Below are 27,340 nucleotides of genomic sequence, written 5' to 3'. Positions count from 1 at the left end.
AACTAAAGCTTACAGCAGGACAGAATGAATGTTGTTCAGACACGTGGGCAGAATCCATTTTTTTCCCACGACAGCTTTCTTAGCGATCATTGCTGTGCCAAATAGCGAACTGTCAATCACAATGGTGATATTTTTCACTTTAGAAATAGATGAGTAGCCAGGATTACGGGTAATTGTTGCATCTGCCACTTGTCTGTTGTCATTTCCTTGTGTGAATTTTGAGATTCGAGCAATCAGTGCAGTTTGCAAGGATGGAGAACTGTACAGTGTCACCTCACTATTTGCAAGGATCAGGACAGAGCCCTGACACGATCAAGGTTTGCTTCAATGCCACAAAATGGAGGCCTTAATTTGACTTTTAATTTACTGCTTTCATTGTCTTTGTTAAGATAAGATAAGATAAGATAAGATGTCCTTTATTAGTCCCACAATGGGGAAATTTGAGGTGTTACAGCAGCAAAGATATAGATCACACAGAGTCGGCTGCGTAATGTAACCGTTAATGTATAACATTAGCAGCAGACATTCATAAAAAGCATGCAAATATACACGTTATTGAAATATATGTAATATATGTTATTGACTTATTTGATTTCATGAAGCTCCTCCCTTAAGTTCAACGGCATTCCTTGGTCCAACAAGTTCACAAGATGGTGCCAAAGAAATATTTGTATTTAGACATGGCTTTGGTCTAAGCACAAAAACAGCGAATAAGTCATTGATGGCTACACATTCCAAATATGCCGGGAGCACTTAATGCATCATACTCAAATATTAAAGTCATAATTTGAGCCTTTCATCAAGCGAAATGAAGAGAGGAAAATAATAGAAACAGCTCTATCTGTAATGCAGCAATTCTACACTGTTATACATGAGACTCTTAAATAATAAACACGTCAAGTTGACAGTGCTCAAATATGTAGAAATGGTCGCTATTAGAGCAGAATGCGTAAGGAAATCACATATCAATTCAATTGTCATTTTGAGATCTTGATGACTACACCCACCACAAATAATTTGAATTTGATCAAAATAAAACGGAAATTAGAAGAACTGCAGCAAGATGAAATTTAGTATCATAAACAGAAAAACGATATTACATCAATGATGTCATGTGATGGGGATCTAAAGCAAAAAATGAAGCATGCTGTCTCACTGATCTGCTGCCATCAACCATTTAAAAACACAATTGGCTTAGTTTCTGACGATGATTCCCTCTAATGTATTTTAGTCCTGAAGTTAATGACATTTCGGCTTGGCAACTGCAAAACTTAGCATTCACGTGCAATTTCAGAGGGGAGAGTAAGAATTTCTGGTCTTCTTTCCCTTTTTCATTTCCATGCATCATTTATTGGAATAACTCCTGAACACCTGACACAACTTCAAAAGTGTGGGGTCTTACATTAGTACCAGTCAGAAACATGAGGGAGAATCAGACTCCCATTTACCTACCTCTACCTTTTTCTTATCTTCAATCATCAGTCTATATTAAGGAAAGTGGCTTTTCAATGTCTGGGTTGAGCAAGCAACTCTTTAATGACCAAGGTGAACTCTGGCGACGCCTTGCCTGAATCCTAATCACGATGCTCACCTCCATAAATTCTGTCTGTAGCGTCCATGCGTCTGTTACTTAACTCAAGGGTGTGAGGGAGTGAACCCGTGGGACCACACAATGCATGTGAGCAGCCAGTGTGTCACTCAGCGTCTTATTATGGAGCAGATTCACACTTAAAGGAGCGAATAAATTGGACACTATTCAACGGCAGTAATGATGCGCCGCTTGGTAGGACATCCTCGGCGACAATACATTTTGCAGTTAATGCATATCCAGAAACAGTGGTTCATTTGCTCGAATTCTACAATCTGCCAGGTCATTCTAAAGTTGGCCTCTTCAAATGCCAGCTAAGCTGACAGTTCCTATTATCGCAGTGAACAACAATCCCCAACAGTCAACCTCCGATCGATAACAGAGAAAATCCGATCAAGCCAGATCAACACTGACCCAGATAGGACCTGACCTACTACATGCACAATAGAAGAGTGAGAATAAAGTAACATGAGGCTGTTCCTCACTCTTTTTCAGGATTGAATCAAACTGCCAACCTTGCACACTGTGCAAAATTTCCACTGATCCCTAAATAGAGCTCACGATAGCTCATCTAATGGCTTTATGCAGAACAGCAGGCCAATAGCTGGAAGAGGGCCCACATGATAGTCGGGGATGTTGTTTGCAACAACAAGCAAACATTAAAATGGACGACTAACCTTGCTAAATTGATCTTCTGCAATTTAAGGGGGAACCTGTAAAATTGGCTCACATGGAAATCAATTGACAAGAGAGAGTGAAAAGACAGGGAACTAGTCTTGACTAAAAACACATACAGCGAGAATCTTACTAGCTTCCTAAAATGTTTTGATACATCTAATGTACTCTCTTTCAGACCATTCATGTACTGTCTGGTATGAGACTGCCTGCTGAGTTTTAAATGTTGATTCACTTGTCTTAGATGTCAAACTGTGCATATAACTGCACTGGAGACAGAGGCCCATCCTAAAAAAACAAATCAATAAAAAAATTACAGACACACACACACACAGATCTGTACACATACACACACAAATCAGAATCAGAGAATACTGGTCATCTTATCAACAATCTGCAGAAACACCTCTCCCATTAATAATGCAAAGATCCAAGACTTTAAAGCAGGGGTCTCAAACTAAATTTACCTGGGGGCCACGAGAGGCAGACTCTGGGTGAGGCTGGGCCGCATCAGGTTTTCCGCAAGAAAAAAATAAAAAAAATCTAATCTTCTCAAATGTCTTTATTTTTATTTTTTAACACAAAATAAGATTTAAAAATAAATAAGGAATTAATAAGAAAATAAATAAGGAATTAATAAGAAAATTAATCAGTAATAAATAATAATAATAATAATAATGAGTCAAATGTCTGTATTAACAGTTCTTTAATCTTCTTCTGAACATGAATTGTCCTCAACATGAGTGGAACATTCATCAATCAAACCCCTACTAAAACATCGAAAAAAAATTACAATCCTACCCTCGTTTTAAAGCTGAAGATGTGCCCAACAATAATCCGCGGTTCAATTTTATCCACTGTGACCAGGTAATCCTACATTTTATAATTAGTCCCGTCTGTGCTAGTGCTGATGCAAAGCTCCGTCAGACTGCACATCCTGTTCGCGCATGGGTCTCCTGTCAATCAAATCAAAATCTTGTCAAATAGCAGAGATCCTAAGCATAAACCATAGTTCTGGGATGAGTAGGCCTACTTCTGTAGTTATAAAGCTTTAATTACACTGTAATTAAAGCTTTATAACTACAGACTGGCACTTTACACTGTAAAGTGCCAGTCATATCAAATTCGCGGGCCGCACGAACATTAAACTTTCATAATAAGGCGGGGGCCGCAAACTATCATCCCGCGGGCCGCAAATGGCCCGCGGGCCGCGAGTTTGAGACCCCTGCTTTAAAGCTTTTGTACATATTTTATGAAGGTGTCTGCTAAACAAAATGTCTAATAAATAGACATATTTATGATATCACAGGAGGAGCTGTGGGCAGTAACTCATGTTTTATTGCCCACAGGGACTGTTCTGATATAATCACAGTGCAAGCTATAATGTGGCTCCTTCGGACAGACTAATGAGAGTGCTTTGAGATTGAAGAAGAGTGTGGACCTTGAAGTCATATCCTGTTTGCTGTTCTTTGACAGGCCTCAAACTACAAATGTCTTCATCAAGAAAATAAGACAGCTGCCGTTGATCAATACAACTTCCTTATTCGTTCATGCAGAGAGAATTCAATTCTAAGCAGTTGATTCAATTTGCAGGTTGATCAGAATTTTAAGGTCGTGACGATTACTCAACGCACATGGAGGAATGACCTATAGACAAGGTATATGACTTTGGTTAGAAGACATGCATCTTTGCTGTCTGTGATTGGTTACATGACAATTGCACAGAGACACGAGGTCCTCTACTAATAATTTCAAAACGTGGGGTCATGGAATTTTTTTTTACTAAATTAATAGATTAGCACGCCGACAACGGCACAAGTCCTTAAATCAAGCACTTTGATGTGCATCAAAATGAAGTGAAATTGAATTTCACCCAGGAGCAGATGAGTGCTTCAGGCGCTACTTTGCATCCGCCATTAAACTTTACAACAGCGCTGTAGACCGAAAAGGGAGTGACTGCCGCGGGTGTGAACAGAACAGAAACTATGACAACTTGTGTTTGGGGTGGCACTTCCAGATCTACCTTTCTAAATCGACGGACGGACAGTCAAACCTCCATCATCGGATTTGTGGAAGGCAATTTCTCAAAATGAAAATTACGGCTCCCGTTCCGTCTTGTTTCGATGAAATTAACCTTAGATAATACAATCAGACTTTCGCACACTGAAAATATCATTCATACTTATTCCATCGAAGGGTTTGTAGTAAAACAAGTGCTGGATAGGTTTCAAAGGTGGTAAAAAAAAAGACAATTAAATAAAAAAATCTCCTCAACTGAAAGATGTCCATATTTTAGCAGTGCCATTCCAAACCGATTTTGCCTATAATTTGTCAATCTCCAAATGTTACAATAGTGTGACGTCGGTGTCGTAAAGCTACGCAAATATAAATGAAGTTCTCGTTTTCACAACGCACATTACCGGACAGACACATTGAGTTACAGTTGTGAATATTGACACATTCAGTATGGCCATTCAAATTTAAACACGTTTTTATCAGTAATATATGAACCTTGAAGGAAAACCTAACTGTGTGGGGAAACAGGCCAAGCTGTGTGGGTAATTAAGCACTGAAACGCGGTCAATAAACAAAAAAAATCTGTAACAGCGTATCACTGCAAAAAATCTATAGTGGCAAGTATCACTTCAGCCCAAAGATTCTCACTCAGACTCTCTCTCTCTCTCCCCCCACCCTCTCTCTAAGTTTCATTTTACACCAAACTGCTGCAAGATTATACAACATTAAGACCACCTAAACAATCTATACATCTTACATTAATTACATTAATTGCGCCAATTAAAACTGAGCATTAAAATCCATTTGACGGAAAAATATTTGCTACAATGCTTTTACTTCATCTCATTCCATCGCCCAAATGTTGCGGAAAAATAAATGTATCTGCATGTACAAACTGCCATTTTCGTAATCCCATTACCATTCAGTATAAACTTCAGGTAATCATATCAAACTCCATTTTGCTGAAAATCATTCTTTATTCTGTGATATTATTGTCATTAATTTCCCATCGGGCGAAGCCCAAATGGGGTCAGAGCAGAATAAATGAATGACTATTGCGTTGTGACCTATATGTAATTAATTAGCTTATCGTGTGGTTTGGCCGCAGGGTTGTGATTACAGAACGGTACGAGTGAGGACACCCAAAGGGAGGAAGGAATGGACCAGGCATGAGGAAGAACATGCGATATGATCACAGATATCCAACGGCACCAGGTGAGAGAAAATTGAAGAGGAGGATATAGCGTGGGGAAAAAAAGAACGTGCAAAATGAAAATCAAATCACCTGATTGGAGAACATTCTAAGGGCTGCCTGGCTCAAGGAACATTGCGGTGAATTATCATTTCCCTACTATCAGCCGAAACTGACCTAGATTCTATTAAAAAAACTGTATAACACAAAAACCTGAACGATGTACATAAATCTAAATTGGTGTGATGAGGAATGGTAGTCTATACATACCTAGTTCCAGTCATGTCTTTTACAAAACCTGCCATGAAGACAAAGGTTGACGACAAGAACGGCCAATTTGCAAGAAAAACAGGAGCTGGAACGTTTATTTTGTTGAGCACAAGAGCACAGCGACATGTCGTGAATGCAAAGAGAACGATGCAGCGCTTGAGAAATCGCTCATCATTACTCAACTAAGCTCAAGCTTAATTTTTATTTTTTTTTTTAAATACTTGAACTCCATTTTGTGGTAACCTTGTTGCGGTTCAGACACAACCAAACACTATTTACAGCATTGCTTACGTAAATTTAATTGGAGACCCCTGCTTTAAACAATGGATTTTACACAAACGGTACAGCATTGACAAACAATAAGAGAGTAGTCAATTATTTAACTGACCAGAGTATCTGTTTGCCTTATACTGCCTCCAGGAGACCAAGGAAAGCACACCTGACAGAGCAGCATGACAATTCAAGAAATTGCCGCGCGACAAAAACGAAAGAATTCATCTTAATTTTATTTAATTACGTCACTGCTGTATGTTTTTAAGTACAATATTATAGAGCGCTCTTTAACCTTTTTTTCCTCATTTAAATACACATTAAAACATTTTCTTGGAAGCTGAGGCTGGAACAGATTATTGGCATTTCAACTTAATTTGATGGGAAAATAATTTCTATGAATAAGACCGAAGACTTGAGGCCGGATGGGTACCGAGATATTGGTCGAAGGGCGGTGCACTGACCGGCAAAAAGGGTCAAGTGCCCAGCTCTGCATACAACTATTAAATGGTGACAATGTGTTTTATTTAAAGTGATTTTTCATATCAAACGGAGAGATGAATATTTCATTAATCAGCCTCAGTGTATTCATTCAGTCAGCCCCCCACCAGCACCCCCAGGTCATTTATATGACAGACTCCAAGGGCAACATTCAGAAATACTGCTTCCTTTGGTGTGGTTATCCAGCTGCACTCATTCATCTCTGGATTAATTTTGAATTTTAAAGTTTGCTATCTTGAGGTCTGGTCTTTAAATAGTACATTGATGATTGAATACAGAATACGGAATGTGTCACTGCACTCAGCTTTTATAGCTCGCTTGGAATGCGGTCTAAGTGGAATGGTAGTCAGCTGTGCTCGTGAGCTTGAGTTCATGAATCGGTAGATTAGCCTGAAAGTTTGAACCTTTAACATGCAGAGTAGAACACGTAATGAGGCAAAATGTTCCTGCCGGTTAACTCTGTTTGTCGTATGCCGTCAGGGATACGAAACGAATCACATGAAATACCATTCAGAAAGCAACATAGTCCCAAAAATGATCTTTCATCTTTCATGCCAGGTAAAGAAGTAATTAAAGCTAATAATCCGTAGAACAATGTCTCGACTATGTATAAATATTATCTGTTTCTAAGTACTTTTTGGAATGTTTCTCTCCAGCCGCATTTTCATCATATCCAGAATATTAATTTATTTAATGACTTCATTCACTTACATACAAACCACTGTGCAGAAAGAGCTCACAATGAACAAAATATTAAATGAACTTGCTGTGAGACATCCGCCCACATTTATTTTACAGACTAAAGAAAAGTCTTCTGGTAGGCATTTAAATGGTTTATTATCGAGGGAGGAGGCTCTGTTATGAATTGGTAAGTGGAAAAGCAACTGTAAGGCTATTTCCTTTATTTTACTGTAGTTTGAAAAAATTTGGGATGGACATCAAAAGATGATTTAATTTCCAGGTATTTTGCGTAAATCTGGATCTAAAAATATTGGAACATGCGACTGACTGAAGTGTTTCATATACAGTACGTAGCATTTCTACTTTGGGATTTGGCTTGTGTCTGTGAAGATTGCAGTTCTACTAGTTAGGGGTAAAACCAACTTTATATCAATCAGAGCCAATTGCACAAGTATTGGCCAAAGCCGACACAACCCGGATGAAGAATAAAACCACTGGAGTATTAATTATTTAGGTACATGGAAGGGGCAAGACGCTAGAAAAAAACAGCTGTGGATGACAGAAAGCTGTAAACAAGGCCAAGAAAACTTCCACTGACATCAGGAAGCATCTCCAGAGGGCATGAGTGAAGATATCACAATCTACAGTTTGCAGAACACTTCATGAACTCAAGTACAGAGCTTAACTAGAAGATGCAAATCACTCGTTAGCATATTTGCCTCTTTTGAAGTCAAATACAAATATTTTCAGTCTATACAAATCAAGTAATTGGCCTCACTGTTCCCCAAAACATTGGAGCTTTGGGTTAGTTCAACTATTTTTCATTTTCTGCAAACATATTCTCAAAATGGCAATATTTGTATTTGGAATAGCAGGAAACCAGTTCAGTGTATATAAAGCACATATATCACTGGTGAGCGGTCAAGGCCTTCAAGGCCTTTTCTGCTGGCCTAACATAATCAAGAAATCATGATCATATTCTTCCCATTGATGTCAAATTATATCCTCGTGTTGAATTTGTAGGTTAGAGTTGTCATCCAATCAGAATTCAGCTAGCTTGTGTTGACAGGCAGATTTCATAATATCAGTAGCACACACTATTTGTCAGAGGCCTTCAGACACAATCGTGCGGACGTCTGTTCTGTATGAATGTGGGGGTCTTACAGTTGAGAGAGAGTTGCGATAGCCAATCAGATCTAGAGTTGATGACAGTTAGACCTACTCGCTGGCCTCACATTGAAGGTGATGAACGCATCTTGTGATTGGATACTGACTCATGAGGGGGCAGCGCTATGCGGAATCAACACACCGGGAAGTAGTAACTGGCGAACGTTCGAAAATCAAAAATATATTCTTGCTTTTTTTAAACCACAATGGCCGAAGGAGGGAAAAGTGTGGATTTAATTGCAGATACACTTCCGAGGCAATTTTCAAGACGGACCTTTCAAGAGAACCAAGGTTGTGCAACACCGAGTGGTGCGTAAGTGTGTTTCTGTATATTATTTGCCCAACCGCGGTGACATATATGATGGTAATATGTGGGGATTTATGCAAGTCGGAGTAAGTAGGACTTCACTGAAGGCCTAGGTGTGAAATGCACGGTCCGCTATATATATATTTATATATATATATATATATATTTCCAACCAATCGCAGGGCACACGAACAACCAATCCGCTCTCACACTCATACCTAGAGGCAATTTAGAGTGTCCAATCAACCTGCCATGCATGTTTTTGGAATGTGGGAGGAAACTGGAGTACCTGGAGGAAACCCATGCAGGCACGGGCAGAACATGCAAACACCCTTACCAAACAAATAAAATAAATAACAAAACAAAAAATGTTGCAGTTCAGTCTTAATTTTTTCAAAGGCTATATTTGCCTTTAAATCTGCACCTCAATGTCCTTCACTAGACCTCAAAGGGTTATCTGCAAGCATAGGTGTGTGTGTGTGTGTGCGTGTGTGTGTGCGTGTGTGTTTTTCCCACTTAAGCTTTGGACTGCAGTCATGCATGCCATCAAACAAAATATCAGCAAATTGCATGAAGCTTCAGTAGATTGTCTTTTTTTTGGCAACCCTTCCTCTAAATGTAAAAAAAACTTTCTTTTGTTATCAAAGTACAATAAGTTAAGTTTGGTAGATGAGTTTTGCTCTACTGAATTCTACTCAAGCTTTTGCACATCTTGTTACATCTAGCGTAAATGTAACATTATTTCTGAAAAAGAACATCATACCATCAGTCAAGCATGGTGGTGGTAGTGTGATGTCTGGGGCTGCTTTGCACCTTCATGACCTGGATAACTTGCTGTGATTAATGGAATCATGCTCTTTGTCAGAAAATCCTGAAGGAGAAATTGAAGTTCACTTGGGTTCTTCAGCGGGACAATAATCCAAAAAACAAAACTGTTTCGAAACGGCTTCATCTAAATCAAGACTTGAATCCAATTGAAATGCTGTTGCCAAACTTTAAAAAGGCAATCAAGATGGAAAACCATCAAAATGACATTCATTCAGCAGGGATTAGTGGATCAACAAGTGGGTAAACTTTACAAAAACAAAAACATCGGGCAAATACGTTTTTCACGGCAATGTATCTACCTGTTATGTAATTGCTTCGTTCATTCTCACAATGATGTACACTGCTGGGAGCATAAAGAGCTAATTGACAAAGACATCAACAACAGCTGTGGGCTCACCGTCTTGCGTCACTGTCACTGTCTATACCCACGTATTAAACAAGTTCCATCTAAAGTAGCAACACCGCCATCATTAAGCAAAGCCAAAGACAGATTGGAGCATTAAGCAGCTCACGCTCTCAACTATTCTCTACCCTATTTACAATTTCGTTTTGAGGTTTATGGAAATAATTACAAGGAATCGTTGCAATCATGAATCACTCTACACCAAAAAAAAAATCGTAAGGACCATGCAAAAGGGAGGAACCTGGAAAACACTAATTCATGATATTTAAAATCGAATATATTAGCATTCAAACCCCAAACTACCATAAAATATTCCAAATCTGTTCCAAATCTCACAGGTGTTCAGTCACTTTTATAATGACGATGCAAACATATTTTGCATTTTCAACCAAAGACAACATGGGAAGGATCATCAAGGTCACTGGTCTTCCATCCTAAACTGGTAAAAGAAACTCAAGCAGGCACTTTACAACAAACATTTACTGGGTTGATCATTTCATGTCGTGTTTTAATGTGTCACGGCTGGGGTAAGTGGATATGTTTACTGAAGCTATAAAATAAGACAGCAAATTGGATCGACAGTGTCGACTCAATTCCTAGGTAATGCGTCAAACTGTCTTCGGACGACAGGTAGCACAAGTTAAACTGTGCACTCCACAGCTACATTGGTAAATGTGTTTTTTGTTTTCTTTTTTGGTAAATGTAGACCCCTCAGATTAGGTTCCGAACGGAACATACACATTTGGAGCTACAAAGATGTGACTATATATCCAACTTGTTTTACATTTGTGTCATCTGACTGATTAGATCCCCTTAAAGACAATCAACCCTACTGGCTTTCCTTTTTGATTACAATGTTCGTATTCATTAAGGTGTACTTAACCTTAATGAGTATACTAAGTAAACTTAGAATGGATGTAAAAAGTGTTGATTGGAGTCTGTCAGAAACACTGGCTCTTGACCGAATGACTAATGATGTGTAGTAACAAAGGGCACGTATACGCAAAATGGTCATGAGCTTAAAAATAAAAAAATAAATAAATCTTTCTTAATCTTCCATATTATTGTGGTGTAATTCAATGCATTGTGAAGAAAAAAAGGGAAGATAATACCCCACACACCACACAATTTAAAAAAAAATAGTTTTCTGAATATTAATTGGAATTTTAGTCTGCCACATATCTGAATCAATGTTTTTCATTCTTTTTTTTCATCATGTTAACATTTTACAAGATAAGACAAATAACACCCTCTGCACACACGCAATTTTTTTAAATTTGTTTTATTAATAATGATTAACCGGTTATCTGAATTTTTGACTGCAATATATCTGAATCAACATCATCCTAAAAAAAAAAAAAAAAAATAATCCACATTGCTGTAGCCCAATGAAGAAGTACAATATTTATCAAATGCCTCATGCAGATTTGATTTAGTATTATCATTTGCTGTTTGGCCACATGTTACCAGTGTCCTGAAACAGCACATCTCCAGTTGTCTTCCTAAACGTGTGCTTAATTACAGGAATGGCTGTGCTGTGTAAACAGATTGTTTTTAAACCCCTTTTAACACCAGCTGTCTGGATCTAATATCTCTCTTCCTCTCTAAATATCTCCCACCTCCCTCTTGTACTTTTTCCCCATCTGTCAAGAAAAGAATGTCCATCAGAGAATTGCTAATGAGAAGTGAGCGATTTCTCTTACCCCCTCCCCTCTCACCAACATCTGTCTCTGCATGTCATCTACATTCCTCCTGATATTTCTTCATTCTAACATAGCCCTGAACTTCGCTTAAAAGTCAAAGTCAACATTTAAGAGATTGAAGGTAATGTTTCCCATTGAAATGAATAGAAATGCAAATAATCCGTTCCAAACCCACATTATACTTTCCATTTTTTTTGTTTAAAAATAAAAATAATGCAATATAGAACTAAAAAAGAAACTTAAAAATGCGATCACTAATTATTGAACTTGAACTAAGGAGGAGGAACTTGGGAGGAAGACACCAAGTAATTTTTTGGATTGTCTGGTTAACGCAATCACAAGCGAGTACTTTCTCATTTTCGGGTCTAATTAAGAGCAAAAGGAGGAAGAAAAACAGCAGAGATCTTTGTGATCATCTATGACAAGTGCTTCCTAACACTCCCCTTAACAGCTTCCTTTTTTCGTGAGAGCCATTCTGACTGTTGTACAAGTTTTTACTTCAACGTGTCCGCATGGGACCTACTTTTGCATTCTATAAGCGTTGAGAAAGGCAATTTTCGGACTCCCATCTGACGCATTGAGCTCTATTTGGAGGAATTATTGAGGCGTCCACAGAAGGCAGCACTTCTGGCGTCTCTGATAGGGTGACTGTGTTGGACAGAGGTGGAACATCTGCATTCGAACAACATGCGTGGGTGGCGATTTTAACATTGCTTGATTAAAGAGACACTACAATTCAATAAATAACATAGACACTACAGATAGTATTTTCTGAAGAAAATAACAATTTTGGAATTGTTTTAGGTTACTACATCAATCATGTCATTGGAAAATGCAGAGGCGGAGCCTTTGCCTACATATGCAGCCAATTTCCACCTCGCATCCCAGAGGGATACAACTAATTTCAGTTTACAGCAATGCATTATCTACATGACGAATGACTATTAAGCACCACAAGAATAATTACAACAGAGATCATCGTTTTATTCCTTTTGTTTCTTTTTTTTAATTAAAAATTATTCTTTTCCCAATATTAAAAAATTAACTCATAACCTGGACAACTCAAATGAAAAAGCTCCTGCTCTCTCCAAATAAATAAATAAATAAATAGATAAATATAAATAAATTATTTACGAAAACTTCAGTTTTGTTATACTATTACAAATACTTGTTATGCCATTTTAAATCCCTCAAGTTGATATGAAAAATATCATTGATACTTCAGTCAGCATGTACAATCACATATTATTAAAAGCTTTTAATTCAACCCCTACAGTAGAATCGTTTTATTTCCACTATCCCTGATTTGAAAAATATATTCAAAATGTGAACCAATCAAAGCCTCAGTAGCCTGCTAAAACAAAAGTAGTGAGGGTTCACTGTACAGTGGATTCGTGTGGATGTATGTACATATTCAGTGTATTTAGTCAAATCTTGACAGCGAGGTAATGAAAAAGCACACATCCACCTCCACAGACATATGGTACTCGAGTACTAATGTTGTGTACACCTCACCTTTCCAGCAGCGGAGGCTCCCTGGTCCACCGAGTAGCTGTGAACAAAGGCAAAGAAGACACATTTAGCAACGAGAGGAGCAGCTGATCGTGCACACAAATTATGGCATTATGATATAATGAATATTGTGCAAAGGAATGTCCTTATATGATAGTGATGCTGTTGAATGAAATTCCATTTTTTTATTCTTACAGTCTAGTCTGTTGTGCTTTATATGCTAGATTATAATAATACACATTCTTGTTTCATTAAGAAGGAAGTTTACATTCAGTAGTCTGCCCAGTGTGGAAACACATTTGCGCCACATATGACTGTACTGAGCGTTGGCAATCTCGTCGGGGCTGAAGAAAAGTGATGTAACAAAAAAAACAAAAAAAAACAAAAAAAAAATAGGGGGTGGTTTTACATTGCTTCCTGTTCCTGTGTTGTTGAAGCAAAAGGACAATGTAATTTGACCTTGGTCTGCTGTGTTTCAATCTGCATGTCAAAGCGTCCTTAACCACTTTTTTTCAGTGCTGCTGTTCTGTCTCAAAGTTACAATTTTACACCAAGGTTGTGTGAAAAGGGAATGAAGAAGAAAAGCCGTTTTGTCTGTGACGTGGCAATATGAGAGAAAAACTCTGAGAAATGGGCTTTCTTTCTCGGGGCTTTACAGGTCGTGATTTACAAGCAATTGTTTTTGAAGGGTCGTGATTCATGTTTAGCGGAGGATCTCAATGCAAGACTGGAAAGCAGGAGTAATCGCAAAAAGGATTTATTTTCGAAAATTCGGGGAATGTGACGAACAACTGCAGAAACAAATGAACAATGAACAGACATAAGCTGACAGAAAGCAGGGAGCTGCAAGATAACTAATGAGACAACGAGCTACACCTGGACAAGACACGAGTGGCTGAAGCGACCTGATTGACAGTAACAAGGGATCGGACTGATGTGCATGGCTGGGAACAAAAACCTAACGAGCAAGAAAAGACAATAAAATGGAAACAGGGAAAACATGACAAAACTAAATCCAAACAAAACCAAAACAAAAACTGATTCAGAATCCTTTGTGTCAAAGCTAGCACACCTGTTGTATTTCAATTTACAGGATATCGTAAAGGGCAAATGGTGCTTCCACACGACTGGTTCACTTTCAAGGTTTTTACACATGGTCACGTTCTCAATAGTTTGAATCCAAGCATACATAAATGCGAATAACTGATTGCACTTTAATATGACTACAATGACGTGCTAAGCCGAAAAACTGTTTGGGTTGCCACCGGTCTCATTTATTCACACACCACCTGTAGTTATGTTGTAATTATGCAGTTTAGGCTCAAACTGTTTCCTTCATTTGCAAGTTGGATTGGCCTGAGGTCAGACTTTGATTGCAACAGAGATTGCATAACCCAAATTTGAACACTGACCTTGACACAGTAGAAAAGTCATAATCACAGAAAATGCGGGTGAGAAAAACATTTCACTTTTAAAGCATCTCTTAAAATAATTTAAAAAAAATATTTTTCTTGCGCCGTACGTTCCTTTGGTATGTACTGTACGATGTGGATTTATAATGCTGGAATATGTCATGATCTGTCCAGGTTAAGATTGATTAGGGCTGCTTTATTATGAAAAATAAAATAATCATGATTATTTTAGTATTAATTGAAATGACTATATTTCATTTTTTTTTTACAAAACAAAATATAATTATGGAAACAATATTCAAACGAATTAAATTTTATTTTATCTTAAATAATTTAAAAAAAGGTTCAAATGTTTCCTTGTATAAAGAAACAGTACATTGGAATTTACTTGCTATACATAAATATATATACATTTAAATAAACAATTTCAATAGAACGCTCAAAATTTGAACTCAAGTATACACACTATAGTATTGGTCATTGTAAAATGAGTACTATTTTACCAATGTTGTATCCATAATATAGAATAATAATAATTTTTTCATGATTATGCCAATTGTGTAAGCGTTGAGTATAATGATCATAATCGTAATTGAATTTTGATTACAGCCCTAATTTTGATTTTGATTTCGTATTTAGTTTCTTGTTTTTCTTGTGTTCTTTAGTCTGTCTCATTAGCTCATTGCAGTCACTTGTATGAGCCAATCCGTTCCCTCCAAGCCTTTGTGTGTTTTCCAGGTGTTCCTCGTTGTGTCATCAACTTGTCTGCATTAGTTCCCTGCTTTCTTTCAGTCCTTGTAGCTTCATTGTCGATTGTCCTCCGCCATATTGAGTTGTTGTTAAGTTATCCTTGCTCCATGTCAGGTTTTCCTCATGCTTATTTAGTTACTTAGGTCCCTTTTTTTTTTTTTGCCTTATTGTTTTTTTTCTTTTGGTTAACACACTACCTCACTTCCCAGCATTTGGGCCCTCCTCCACGAAGAACTTAACAGGCAATATCGCTGATATGTACTTATTTTATTTTATCATTATTATTTCAGTATTATTCTTTACCATGGAAGAAGAACAGGGATATGAATTAAGAAAAATGTAGAAGGGGTGCGATCTAATAAGTCTAGCCTTCTTCCTCCTCTCTTATGAGTATGGAAACATTTTCTCAAGTGCATTATTTAGCGATTTTTTAATTTTTTTATTTAATTATTGTATTTTCTTTTTCTTGAAATAATATGACAGAAAAAGATTAGTGTGACTCAGTTAACCAATGAACATGATGGAATTACTAAATCACTCATTTTATTCCTCAATGATAAGACATTAGTGAGTCTTTAAAGGATCCTATCGGTAACATTTTTAAAAGCACAAAGTACATTGTTTTATGAAATCCGCTTTTTTGCCTTCGTGAAAATGCATTTTCAAGGTGCCAACATACAGTAGCTGTTTTCTTTCCGGATAATATGGGAGACAGGTTCTTCCGGTGTGAGTTACGGTGTCTCCTAATCCAACCAAAAAAAAATGTCTGTTGTCTGGTATTGAAACAAAGCTGCCATCTGTCTCTTGCAAAGCAATGCATTAAACATGATGGAACAACTCAAGGGAGATTCTAACGCGTATTTCTTGCCCAACAAAATTTTAAGTATCTTTTATATCCATGTTTGCATTAGAGATGACAGCATTGTGTTGGGATGTGTTTTCGTGATGAAAATCTAGTGTAGAATTTACATTATATGCGACTTTAATTCGCTCATAGGGCCGAAGCCCTGGCCCCAGTCAAGAGGAGAAGACGAGCTGATTATGTGTGGCATTTTCAAAGGAGTTCTGGCCTTTTCTAGTAAAGCTGCAATTGTGGTGTGGTTTTCTGCAGAAAGGGTGTGATAGTTGCCAACTGATAGAAGGTGTCTGATCACGTTCGATGCGAAAGATTTTTGTTTTTTTTTATCGGCACAAACTGCTCATAAATCCCGAGCATATGGTTATCTTTAATTATGCTAATGGATAAAAGGGAGATATACGTTGATGTTTGTCGGTGATAAATTTTCTTCTTTAAATTGTTGGTCAGACACAGCACAAATTAAAGTCTATTCTCTTCGTGATAAACTTTTTTTCTCCTTGGCTTTTTCCAATAATAAGTCCAGTTTTAATAAGGAGCAGCTTTGCAGATCTTACAGTAAATCCCCACTTGTTGTCAAAGGTCAAGTATGTAGCTGTATATTGTCGGGTGGGGTGGGGGGGGGGGTAGACTTTCCTGGAAGCGACTGAAGATTAAACTTATGTGATCAATTAATGAAATTGGCCTGTTTTCCATTCCATTTGGAGTAGACAGATATGACAAACCAAATTCTGCAAACATTTGAAAACAATGTGATGGAATTAATTAAATTAATCAAACTAATCAATCAAAATTGATTGGTTTGAAGGGAAAGTCAACCCTCAAATGTTCTTTACAATTTGTTCTACGTACTTCCACTAGTCTAAACACGGCATTCTGATTAATATTGCGTTTGTGGAATATGAATTAAGCAGTAAAATCCACCCGTTTTTGTCCATGTCAGGGGGCAGCCATTTTTTTTTTTTTTTTTTTTTTTTTTTTTTTTTTTGGGGGCAGCCATTTTGTGACTTCTGTGGACTGAAAATGACATCACCGTTACTCAGGGCTCAGATAACAACCAATGATGGCCCAGCTACAGAAAACAGGTTAGCCATGATTGGTCATTTTCTGAGCCCTGTGCAACTATGATGTCATTTTGAACCAACAGAAAGTGACAAAATGGCCGACACCTGAAATGGCAAAAATGGCGCGTGGATTTTGCTGCTTAAGTCATATTCCACAACCGCAATATTAATCAGAATGTCGTGTTTAGACTAGTGGAGTTGCATAGAACATTTATATATAAATTTTTTTATTATTATTTTTTTTGCTTACTTCCCCTTTATGAAAAACAACATGTCTGCTATGGGAACGCAATAAAATACAACAATTTATATAGTGCATTTCATAATAGCTGGAGCTGTAACAAAGCACTTTCCATAAGAGGTTATATAAATTAGCAATTAAAGAGTGTGCATCTCGCCACTACAGACGATTTGATATGGTTTTTGTTATTTGTGGTGTGAAATTATTGAAAGTTCATTCCATTTGAAAGTAGAGCGATTCAATTTGGTTTGACTTATGATTTGATGTATACAAATTCAAGAGGGTATGATTTAATTACTTTTTTTGTCTTTTTACATACATTTGAATGAACGTATCAGTAACGTAATAGTGCCATTTCCTTCTAAGATGTATCTCTCCCATAAAATATCATGCGTATCTTGATATATTTCAAAGTGATTCGGTTCGATGGACTCGCATCTTTTAAATCAAAAAACGATTTTCTGGTTCAAACCGATTTTTGTTACACCCTATCTATCAAAACAGGCACCAAGTCATTTAAGTGAATAATAACAGTCACTTAGGTTAATTTCTGGAAATTCAAAACTGTGACGTGGTTGAGATATTGTGGGGGTTCGGGTTAGGGGGCCTGCCAAGCTTTTTCCCTTTTCCCTAGGTTCCGGCTGTTTTCCGCCAGGCACGCCTCCGACCGGAGAGGGCGTCGGCTCCTGCGCACCTGCTGCCCATCATCAGCAATCACCGCGGGGGTTTAAAGCTCAGCGCTGCCAGGAGCCAGACGCCGGATTATTCCGTGACCTACCTCGGTACCCGGTCCACGTCGACGTTCGCCTCGTGCACGTCCGCGCTTTGTGTTATGCAACCCGAGTTAACCATTGTCTTTCCTCGCTCTCCCTCCAGCCGCCCAGCGCCAGCCCGAGCCCGATCCTCCGCCGCCAGCCGCCAAGCCCCGGAGCGTCGATCGCACCTCGTACGCCCGTACGCCGCCTGCCTGCCCTTCTCAGCCTCCGCCGGCTCGCCGCCGCCTTCGCCTCCACGCCGCTCTCCGCGCCCGCGTTCCTCCCGCCACAGCGCCGGTGCACACTCAGCGCGCCGTCTCCGCTGCACCTCCGCGAGCGCACATCTCGCCACCCCGGCGAGCACCCCGGCGCTGACTCGCCGCTCCTCCACCTGTCCTCCTGCCGTGCTACCGGCACCCGTTCCTCTCCCCCCGAACCCTTCAATAAATCCTCCTCAACCATCCTCGCTTGCTCTTGGGTCCAGTTCTCCTTTCTCACGGTTCCCTGAACCGTTACAGAATAATCCGGCCACAATGGACCCAGCGAGCTCGGATTCCCTCCAAGAGGCCCTCTCCCACCAAGGCAGACAGCTGGGAAGACACGAGAGGATGATGCAGGAGTTCATGGACTCCGTCCAGGCTCTCCACCACCAACTCGCGCTCCTTTCGAAGCAGGTCAGCTCTCTTCCCTCTGCTTCCGGCCTTCCGGAGGACACCTCCCCGGTCCCTTCTCCCCCTCCTCCGCCCGCCGTGTTCCCTCCGAGCGGCAGGGAACCCCATGTTCCCACGCCGGAGCCATTTTCCGGTGATCTGGGCTCTTGTAGCCACTTCATTTTGAGTACCTCGTTGGTGTTCGATCTCCAACCCCAAAGTTACCCGACCGATCGAGCTCGAATCGCCTACATGGTGAACCTGCTCCGCGGCCGCGCAGCGAAATGGGCTACCGCCTTGTGGGAGGCATCGGCGCCGGCGATGGCCTCCTACCCCGATTTCTGTCTAGAGCTGCGGCGGGTGTTCGACCATCCCGTCAAGGGACGCGAGGCCACCCGCCGATTGCTCGCACTCCGGCAGGGTTCCCGGTCCGCCGCCGACTTCTCGGTGGAATTCCGCATCCTCGCCCACGAGTGCGGGTGGAATGAGCCCGCACTCCGGGGAGTGTTCCTCGATGGTCTGACGGACCAGCTCAAGGACGAGCTGGCCGTCCGTGACGAGACCACCTCCCTCGAAGACCTCATCGCCCTGGCCATAAAGGTGGACAACCGGCTGCGGGAGCGGCAGTCTGATCGGACGCGAAGGTCGCCCCGTCCAACGGCACGCCCCGCCACGCCTCCCGCCGACTCCCGTCCTCGGCTTCCGGTCTCGCCTCCCGTCGGTCAGGAGGAGCCCATGCAGCTGGGGAGGACCCGCCTGGATCCCCAGGAACGCCAGAGGCGCCTCTCGAGCCAGCTATGCCTCTATTGTGGCAACCCCGGTCACTACATCGCCGATTGCCACGTGAAGCCAAAAGAGGGGGCGCCGCTGATCAGGAGTCCCGCGGCGAGCCATAACGTGTCAGCTACGGGCTCCTCTTCACGCATGTCCATCCCAGCCCGCCTCCTCTGGCAGACCCAATCCCTCTCGGTCGCCGTACTGGTGGACTCCGGAGCGGATGGAAACTTCCTGGACCTGGCTCTGGCTCGCCGGCTGGGTGTCCCCCTGGAGCCTCTCCCTTCCCCACGGCGCGTGGTGGCTCTGGATGGACGCCTCATCTCCCAGGTCTTCCATCAAACGGGACCCCTAACCCTTATTGTTTCCGGTAACCACCGGGAGACCATCCAGCTCCTCCTAATCCACTCGCCACAAGTCCCCCTGGTCCTGGGTTTCCCGTGGCTCCAGCTACACAACCCCGCGATAGACTGGAGGAGATGTGCAATCACCGGGTGGAGCGAGCTTTGCCACTCACAGTGCCTTCTGTCCGCCGACCCCGCTCCCCGATCGGTTCCTCGCTCCACCCGACCTGGCGTCCGTCCCCACGGACTACCATGACCTGGCCCAGGTTTTTTGCAAAGACCTCGCCCGCACCCTTCCTCCCCATCGGCCCTATGACTGCGCCATAGACCTCTTTCCCGGAGCTCCGCTGCCCAGCTCCCGGCTGTACAACATCTCCCGTCCCGAGAAGGAGGCCCTCGAGACCTACATCCGCGACTCCCTGGCGGCCGGTCTGATTCGGCCCTCTTCCTCGCCCCTGGGAGCGGGTTTCTTTTTTGTCAAGAAGAAAGACTCCTCCCTTCGCCCTTGCATTGACTTCAAGGCTCTCAACGGCATCACAGTCAAAAATAAGACCTCTCTGCCCCTCATAGACCCCTCGTTCGAGCCCCTCTGCGAAGCCCAGGTCTTCTCCAAGCTCGATCTCCGGAACGCCTACCATTTGGTCCGCATCCGCGAGGGCGATGAATGGAAGACGGCCTTCAATACCCCCCTTGGACATTTTGAGTATCTCGTCATGCCCTTCGGCCTCACCAACGCCCCCGCCGTCTTCCAAGCCCTCATGACTGACATTCTCCGGGACATGCTCAACCGTTTCGTTTTCATTTACCTGGATGACATCCTCATCTTCTCCCGATCCCTCGAGGACCATCGCCGCCACGTCCGTTCAGTACTCCAGCGCCTCCTGGAGAACCGTCTATTCGTCAAGCCTGAAAAGTGTGAGTTCCACGTACCATCGATCCACTTTTTGGGCTACGTCATCGCCCGGGGTCAACTCCAGCCGGACCCCGCCAAGATCCAGGCGGTGGTGGAGTGGCCTACTCCCACCACTCGCAAGGAACTACAACGCTTCCTGGGGTTCGCCAATTTCTATCGACGCTTCATCCGTAATTACAGCAAGGTTGCCAGCCCCCTCACGGCACTCACCTCCACCCTTACCCCCTTTCAGTGGACTCCAGCAGCGACACAAGCTTTTGGGCACCTCAAGGAAGCCTTCACCAGCACCCCGGTCCTCAGACACCCCGATCCCGCACTCCAGTTCATTGTGGAGGTGGATGCCTCCGACACGGGGGCGGGAGCTGTTCTCTCCCAGCGGGATCCCGACACCCACAAAACTCATCCGTGCGCCTTCTTCTCCCGACGCCTGTCCCCCGCGGAGAAGAATTATGACGTCGGAAATCGGGAACTGCTGGCAGTCGTCTGGGCCCTCCAGGAGTGGCGACACTGGCTGGAGGGTACCGCCGTCCCCTTCCTCGTCTGGACCGACCATAAAAATCTGGCCTACCTGCAGGCGGCCAAGCGGATGAACCCCCGTCAAGCCCGTTGGCACCTTTTCTTAAGCCGATTCAATTTCACCCTTTCCTTCCGTCCCGGGTCGAACAACGGCAAGGCGGACGCCCTATCCCGGATGTTCGCTCCACCTGCCAGTCCGGAGATCACACAGACCATTCTCCCTTCCTCCTGTCTCCTGGGGGCGGCCTCCTGGGAGATCGAGCGCACGGTTCGCGAGGCGCAGAAGACCCAACCCGATCCCCGACCTGACCCCTCGGATCTCCTTTTCGTCCCCGATGCCGTACGCTCCCAGGTACTCCAGTGGGGGCACTCTTCCTCGCTCACCTGCCACCCAGGCGTCACGCGTACCCTTCGCTTTCTTCAAGCGCACTTCTGGTGGCCCAGTATGGCAAAAGACACACGGGAATTCGTGCTGGCCTGCTCGGTCTGCGCCCGCGGTAAGGCCTCACACTCGGCCACGGCAGGTCTTCTCCACCCCCTGCCTATCCCGAGCCGCCCCTGGTCCCACATCGCTGTGGACTTCGTCACGGGCCTTCCTCCATCCAACGGACACACAGTCATCCTCACTATCATCGACCGCTTCTCCAAGAGCGTTCACTTCGTTCCCCTTCCCAAGCTACCCACCGCCTTGGAGACGGCCACGCTCCTGACACAACACGTCTTCCGGCTCCACGGCCTCCCGCAAGACATCGTCTCAGACCGGGGTCCACAGTTTTCATCCCAGGTATGGAAGGAATTCTGTAAGGCAGTGGGCGCCACAGCCAGCCTCTCGTCAGGTTACCACCCTCAGACCAACGGGCAGACCGAGCGGGCCAATCAGGATCTGGAGGCAGCGCTGCGGTGCGTGGTAGCCCGGAACCCCGAGACGTGGAGCGAGGCTCTCTCGTGGATCGAGTACGCCCACAATTCCCTCTCCTGCGCCTCGACAGGTATGTCCCCGTTCATGGCATGTCTTGGCTACCAGCCCCCCCTTTTTGCTGAGCAGGAGCGCGCAGTGGCAGTTCCCTCGGTGGAGGAACACATCCATCGGGCCAAGGGAGTCTGGGCGGAGGTGAAGGCTTCCCTCACCCGCTCGGCGCAACGCAACAAGCAGCTGGCGGACCGTCGTCGAACCCCGGCCCCAGACTACCAGCCCGGTCAACAAGTCTGGCTCTCAACCCGCGACCTTCCCCTCCAGACCGAGTCACGTAAGCTGTCCCCGCGATACATTGGTCCCTTCCCCATCACCAAGATCATTAACCCCTGTTCCGTCAGGCTCAAGCTCCCCGACTCCCTCAAGATTCACCCCACCTTTCACGTTTCTCTCCTCAAGCCTGTGTTTTCCAGCGTCCTAAGCCCTCCGACCATCTCCCCTCCTCCCCCCCTGATGATCGATGACCACCCAGCCTTCACTGTCTCCAAGGTGTTGGACGTTAGACGTCGGGGGAGGGGTTTTCAGTTCCTCGTTGACTGGGAGGGTTACGGTCCGGAGGAACGTTCATGGATCCCCCGTAAGCTTTTCATAGACGACTCCCCGATCAGGGAGTTTTACGCCTTACACCCAGACAAACCAGGAAGGACGCCAGGAGGCGTCCGTTGAGGGGGGGGTACTGTGGGGGTTCGGGTTAGGGGGCCTGCCAAGCTTTTTCCCTTTTCCCTAGGTTCCGGCTGTTTTCCGCCAGGCACGCCTCCGACCGGAGAGGGCGTCGGCTCCTGCGCACCTGCTGCCCATCATCAGCAATCACCGCGGGGGTTTAAAGCTCAGCGCTGCCAGGAGCCAGACGCCGGATTATTCCGTGACCTACCTCGGTACCCGGTCCACGTCGACGTTCGCCTCGTGCACGTCCGCGCTTTGTGTTATGCAACCCGAGTTAACCATTGTCTTTCCTCGCTCTCCCTCCAGCCGCCCAGCGCCAGCCCGAGCCCGATCCTCCGCCGCCAGCCGCCAAGCCCCGGAGCGTCGATCGCACCTCGTACGCCCGTACGACGCCTGCCTGCCCTTCTCAGCCTCCGCCGGCTCGCGGCCGCCTTCGCCTCCACGCCGCTCTCCGCGCCCGCGTTCCTCCCGCCACAGCGCCGGTGCACACTCAGCGCGCCGTCTCCGCTGCACCTCCGCGAGCGCACATCTCGCCACCCCGGCGAGCACCCCGGCGCTGACTCGCCGCTCCTCCACCTGTCCTCCTGCCCTGCTACCGGCACCCGTTCCTCTCCCCCCGAACCCTTCAATAAATCCTCCTCAACCATCCTCGCTTGCTCTTGGGTCCAGTTCTCCTTTCTCACGGTTCCCTGAACCGTTACAGATATGTTACATAAATCATCTAAACTATGAGACGTGGATGTGCTCTGAGACTGATTTTCACAGGCCTTTTGTTATGGATGTGTGAGTAATGTGTGAATTGATTTGCGTATGATGAGGCTGTAATTGAGCCAACATGAAATTGTTATTCTTTATCCTTTATCATCATCACAGTTGTGTTTAATAGTATGTGAATGATGAAAACTACACTTCAAATACCACTTTTGGTGTTTTGCTTGTCTGAGAATTAATAGTTTATAAACCTCTTCTACTTAGTTTGAACATAATGTATCAGTATGATGGAAGAAGTTTTGCTGTTGTGTAATTAAGTTTTTATTACAAATATGGTTTTAAGGGACAATGTGTTTTTTTAAAGGATGTATCAATAGGCATCAATAAACAAACAAAACTATTAATCGAGTAATTTATTACTCATTTTCCCTATTAAAATTTCATCCAATGCAGTACAAAATGCCGTGTGCATCTTACCCTGTCACACTGCTATTTGCGGAGCTCTCTGCAATCTGGGAGCTGGCAATCCACTTGGTCTCACCAACCACTGTTCTGGCATGAGGCAGGCGGCCCACATCTTTCACCGTCATCATCAGGTGCCGCGACGACTTGAGTACTCTGACGGCTTCATCGTGCGGGATGTTCAAGAAGCTGTGGCCGTTTACTTCCAGAATTTGATCGCCAACCTGCGATGAGGGCAAGGAACAGAAAGGAGTGGTGGAGGGGCAAGACTGCACGGGCGGGTTGGGCAGAGACTGTAACATGCATGGGTCAAAGGTCATAGAGAGGTAACATAACAAATGGAGGAGGTAGAGGCGATTGAAATGATTAGGTTGTCTGGATTTGGCAACACGTTTTTGGACCTTGCCAAGTTGTGCAGTGAAGAACAAGTCAGAACATTATCTACAAATATGTGAATTATGGACGGGCATCCTGCTGGGAAAACCATCTAAGATTAAAGAATTCTGTTGACCAGTGACCTCGTACCACGAAATATTGTTAATACTCTGTCAATGGCGTTCATGAAACCTTGTTGAAAAAATAGTTTGAAGGAGAGTGAATTTTGAGTGTGTGTGATTACACCACAAATTGGTCGATTCTTCTGAAAAAAAATCATTATCGATGGGGGGCTGGTATGCCGCTTCTCAGATAATCTGTTGCTTGAGTGTAAGAATGGAAGTGTTGTGCAATGCCCAACAAAATAATTAACTGGCAAATGTATTGTTGATTCCACTATTGCTAAAATAGTCATCCATCATGCCCAGTGTAGCTAGCTCTTCTGGATCTAAAACGACGAATCCAATCGGAATTCCTTAATTGTGTTTATTTATTCAAGCAAGACATTAAGACAGGAAGAAGTCAAGCGGAGGAGAGAGGAAAGAGACAATATATTTTGGGAGAGTTACTAGTTTGAGGGGTCCACTCTTGCTTCTGCCTATACCCAGCCTTGCTGTATCTACTTGTCACTCACAGTAAAGTAGTATCGAATCATTTATATTTTTTATTGCATACAGAGGAATGACAGCAATATCTAATTGCTGCCTGTTTTCTCAGCTCTCAATTCAATTCACTTCATTTAAAGAGCAGTTTAAAAACAACCACAGCACTACACAAAGTGCTGTACGTGAAATCTTTATATTCTGCGATGAAGTCAGCAATATCGAATGTATCTGCAAAACATTGAGCAGTCCCATCCACAGAAATAAATTGACAGCTGACATCTTGAGGTTACCCACGGTATTCCAATTATAATCAGCAGAACTGAGGCCATTCTCGACATTGTGTTTCTGCATGGGCACCATTTGTGACAGTTTGCATTACAAATGCAAACGGGAACTAAAATGTTATTTACTGATGCAATGAATCAATAAACAAATGCAAACAAGTGACATTTCTGCGAGGCCAGACTTGGCTGCCCCAACTAACAGTTGACAGCACATCTGGCAGGACGAACTAAAGCCTCAGGGATGGATACGAAAACTCAATTAGAAGCGACTTTTTCCAGCTCTGTGTGACAAAAGGGACTAAAAAGTGACAATAACTCCTTGTTACTTAGTACAGCGTTTGTCCCTAGAGCAATGTTTACTGTGGTATTTTCACACACTGTGAGATTGCCAATACATAGAGTAAACACTCAAATATCTCTAATTAATAAAGAAAATAGAAATAGAATTATTTGTGACATGCTAAAAAAAAAGCATTCCCACTAATTTAATTCTATGATCATCCTTTATTATGATTTACTTTACAGTTTTTCTCACTTGCTCTGGAACATTCCTCTGATCAGAATTGAAATTTGCAAAACAGTAAGTGCATTTCTCAAAGAAAACATCACCGCAAATTTCTTTCTCTCAATCCTTAGTACATCTCTGACATTTTCTCCAAATAATTTTGCCACTGAACATATCAAGGCCAGCTGAAAGACAAGTCTTATGTATGGATAAGACAGTCCTTTTGCTTACGCTCCTCTGGTGGGATGTTCTGATGTAAACTTCCGCTTAAATGTTGACGATGATTCAAAAGGAGGAAGATTGATTGCAAAAGACGCGACACGAATCACAATTCACTCTCACTGTTTGCACTGTGATTTGTTGACAAACCATCTCAGAAAAATGTAATCAAAAAGTAGAAATGTGAAGGTGAGACACTCCTTGGGGAAAATTGTATGTGCAACACTGTAGGAATTATTGTGCAGGTTTCCTACCTCCTTTGGGCCACAAATTGTCATCCAAATAACAACACATGATGATCTCATGTGATGAGGTATTTCAGAAAACTGGTTTATCATTTGTTGATGTAATGCAGGGGCGCCAAACTAATTTTTGTGGACGCCCCACATTGTAGTTACGGTTTCCCTCAGAGGGCCGTTATGACTGCGAACCCATTAAATTTATGATCACCTTACGTTATCACATAAGCACAACAAATTGATGGAATTAAAGCCAGTTATGAAGTCAGAAGCCAGTCAGTAATTATTTGTTCAGCAATTTTTCAATTTATTTTAAAAGGGGAGGTTTGGTAACAAATAAACGGCAATGTCTCAATTGTTGTAAAAAGTGAAGGAAATGTGCTAGAAACTTGTTGACGCACGTGATTTTCCCTTCGTGGGGCACACAAAATGAGGTCGCGGGCCAGATCTGAGTTTGACACCTGTGATGTAATGCTTCCTATGCCAAAAGTCATAAGATTTACCTGAGGAAAAAAAGTCTAACGGAAATGTACAGAAAAATGCTTGACATAGTACTACTTATTCTAGACTTAAACGATGAACTCATGTCAAAATGCAGGGTGGGAGACCATTCAATAGAAATTCATTGACAATGATATGAACAATAATGCGAATTGAACTAGTAGCTTTGAGAAATTCAATTCTGATCTGATAATTGTACCAAAGCAACTGAGAAAAACTGGAACGCAATATCATCATGAGCAAATACAGGTTTAAAAACGAGGCTAGTCTCATGTATAATTGTCGGAGCGCAAAAATACTTGCCGAAGTAAATGAGCCATCCTGGCACTGATACTACCTGATAAATTGCCAGGTCATCTTCACACACCCCCAATTTGTGTCTGTACCTTCGATTCGGAACAGTGACAAGGGAAAA

At 42.9% G+C, this 27,340-nt stretch overlaps 1 protein-coding gene across 7 annotated transcripts in view; it reads right to left on the bottom strand.

Annotated features, from left to right (window-relative positions):
• LOC148319550 (whirlin-like) overlaps positions 1–27,340 on the bottom strand; it is a 123,922-nt gene that overhangs the window by 24,033 nt on the left and 72,549 nt on the right. For 4 of the 7 annotated variants that reach the window (XM_088281093.1, XM_088281094.1, XM_088281098.1 and 1 more), the window contains exons 4-5: positions 24,213–24,490; positions 13,117–13,153 (exon numbers count right to left, since the gene is read on the bottom strand). The exons of 1 other annotated variant lie outside the window; for it this stretch is intronic. In XM_088281093.1, coding sequence (XP_088137219.1) covers positions 13,117–13,153; positions 24,213–24,490 — 315 coding nt within the window. The remainder of the gene's footprint in view (positions 1–13,116; positions 13,154–24,212; positions 24,491–27,340) is intronic. 2 more of the 7 variants (XM_088281095.1, XM_088281096.1) reach the window with 1 other exon arrangement.

Source organism: Idiotropiscis lumnitzeri, chromosome 18 (assembly GCF_059441095.1).
Source record: "Idiotropiscis lumnitzeri isolate Australia: NSW breed Sydney's pygmy pipehorse chromosome 18, RoL_Ilum_1.0, whole genome shotgun sequence".
NCBI lineage: Eukaryota > Metazoa > Chordata > Actinopteri > Syngnathiformes > Syngnathidae > Idiotropiscis > Idiotropiscis lumnitzeri.
The sequence above is the reverse complement of the archived record's forward strand: the minus strand, read 5'-3'. Positions and strand labels throughout refer to the sequence as shown.